The sequence below is a fragment of the Littorina saxatilis genome, linkage group LG7 (assembly GCF_037325665.1).
Source record: "Littorina saxatilis isolate snail1 linkage group LG7, US_GU_Lsax_2.0, whole genome shotgun sequence".
NCBI lineage: Eukaryota > Metazoa > Mollusca > Gastropoda > Littorinimorpha > Littorinidae > Littorina > Littorina saxatilis.
The window spans coordinates 4,652,091-4,652,788 of record NC_090251.1 but is presented as its reverse complement, the minus strand read 5'-3'; the positions used below and the strand labels follow the sequence as shown (position 1 = coordinate 4,652,788).

Below are 698 nucleotides of genomic sequence, written 5' to 3'. Positions count from 1 at the left end.
AAAACACGTTCAGAAAGTTAAAAAGAATAGAGATATAGAAAAGCGTGCTATCCTCCTCAGCGCTACCGCGCTTTTCTGGATTGTTAATTTCACTGCCTTTGCCACGAGCGGTGGACAGACGATGCTACGAGTGTACGGTCTTGCGGAAAAAAAATGCAATGCGTTCAGTTTCATTCTGTGAGTTCGACTGAGCTTGACTAAATGTTGTATTTTCGCCTTACGCGACTTGTTACTAAGTTTCTAACAGAGATGGTTGAGCTGAATGCTATGACGACAAAAGCAATGACGTCAGTGAGAAAGTGTGCATGGATAATGACGTGGCTGACGCTAATATCACTTAGCATGACGTCAGTGAGAAAGCGTGCATTGATGATGACGTTGCTGACGCTGATGACGCTGAGCATGACGTCAGGAATGAGGGGCGTGACGGAACTGAAGGTTGGCGTGCTATTGCTGGATGATCTGCGAGTGCCCTACAGCGTCCACAGAGTCGGTCCTGCCGTCAACATTGCCATGGAAACCGTCAACAGAGACCTGCTCAACGCCAGCTACCGTCTGGCGCCCGTCTTCAGAGTTTACGATGACATCTGTTCCGCCAGATATGCAACAGGTGGGAGGTGTTGTCATTTCTTTGTAGTTGTGTCGTTGGTGTGTTGGCATTTCTTTGTAGTTGTGTCGTTGGTGTGTTGGCATATATT

General features: G+C 47.4%; 1 protein-coding gene across 1 annotated transcript in view; it reads left to right on the top strand.

Annotated features, from left to right (window-relative positions):
* Positions 1-414: 414 nt before the first annotated feature.
* Positions 415-698, top strand: part of LOC138970514 (atrial natriuretic peptide receptor 1-like) — a 99,289-nt gene continuing 99,005 nt past the window's right edge. Inside the window, exon 1 of the mRNA XM_070342967.1 lies at positions 415-610. Coding sequence (XP_070199068.1) covers positions 415-610 — 196 coding nt within the window. The remainder of the gene's footprint in view (positions 611-698) is intronic.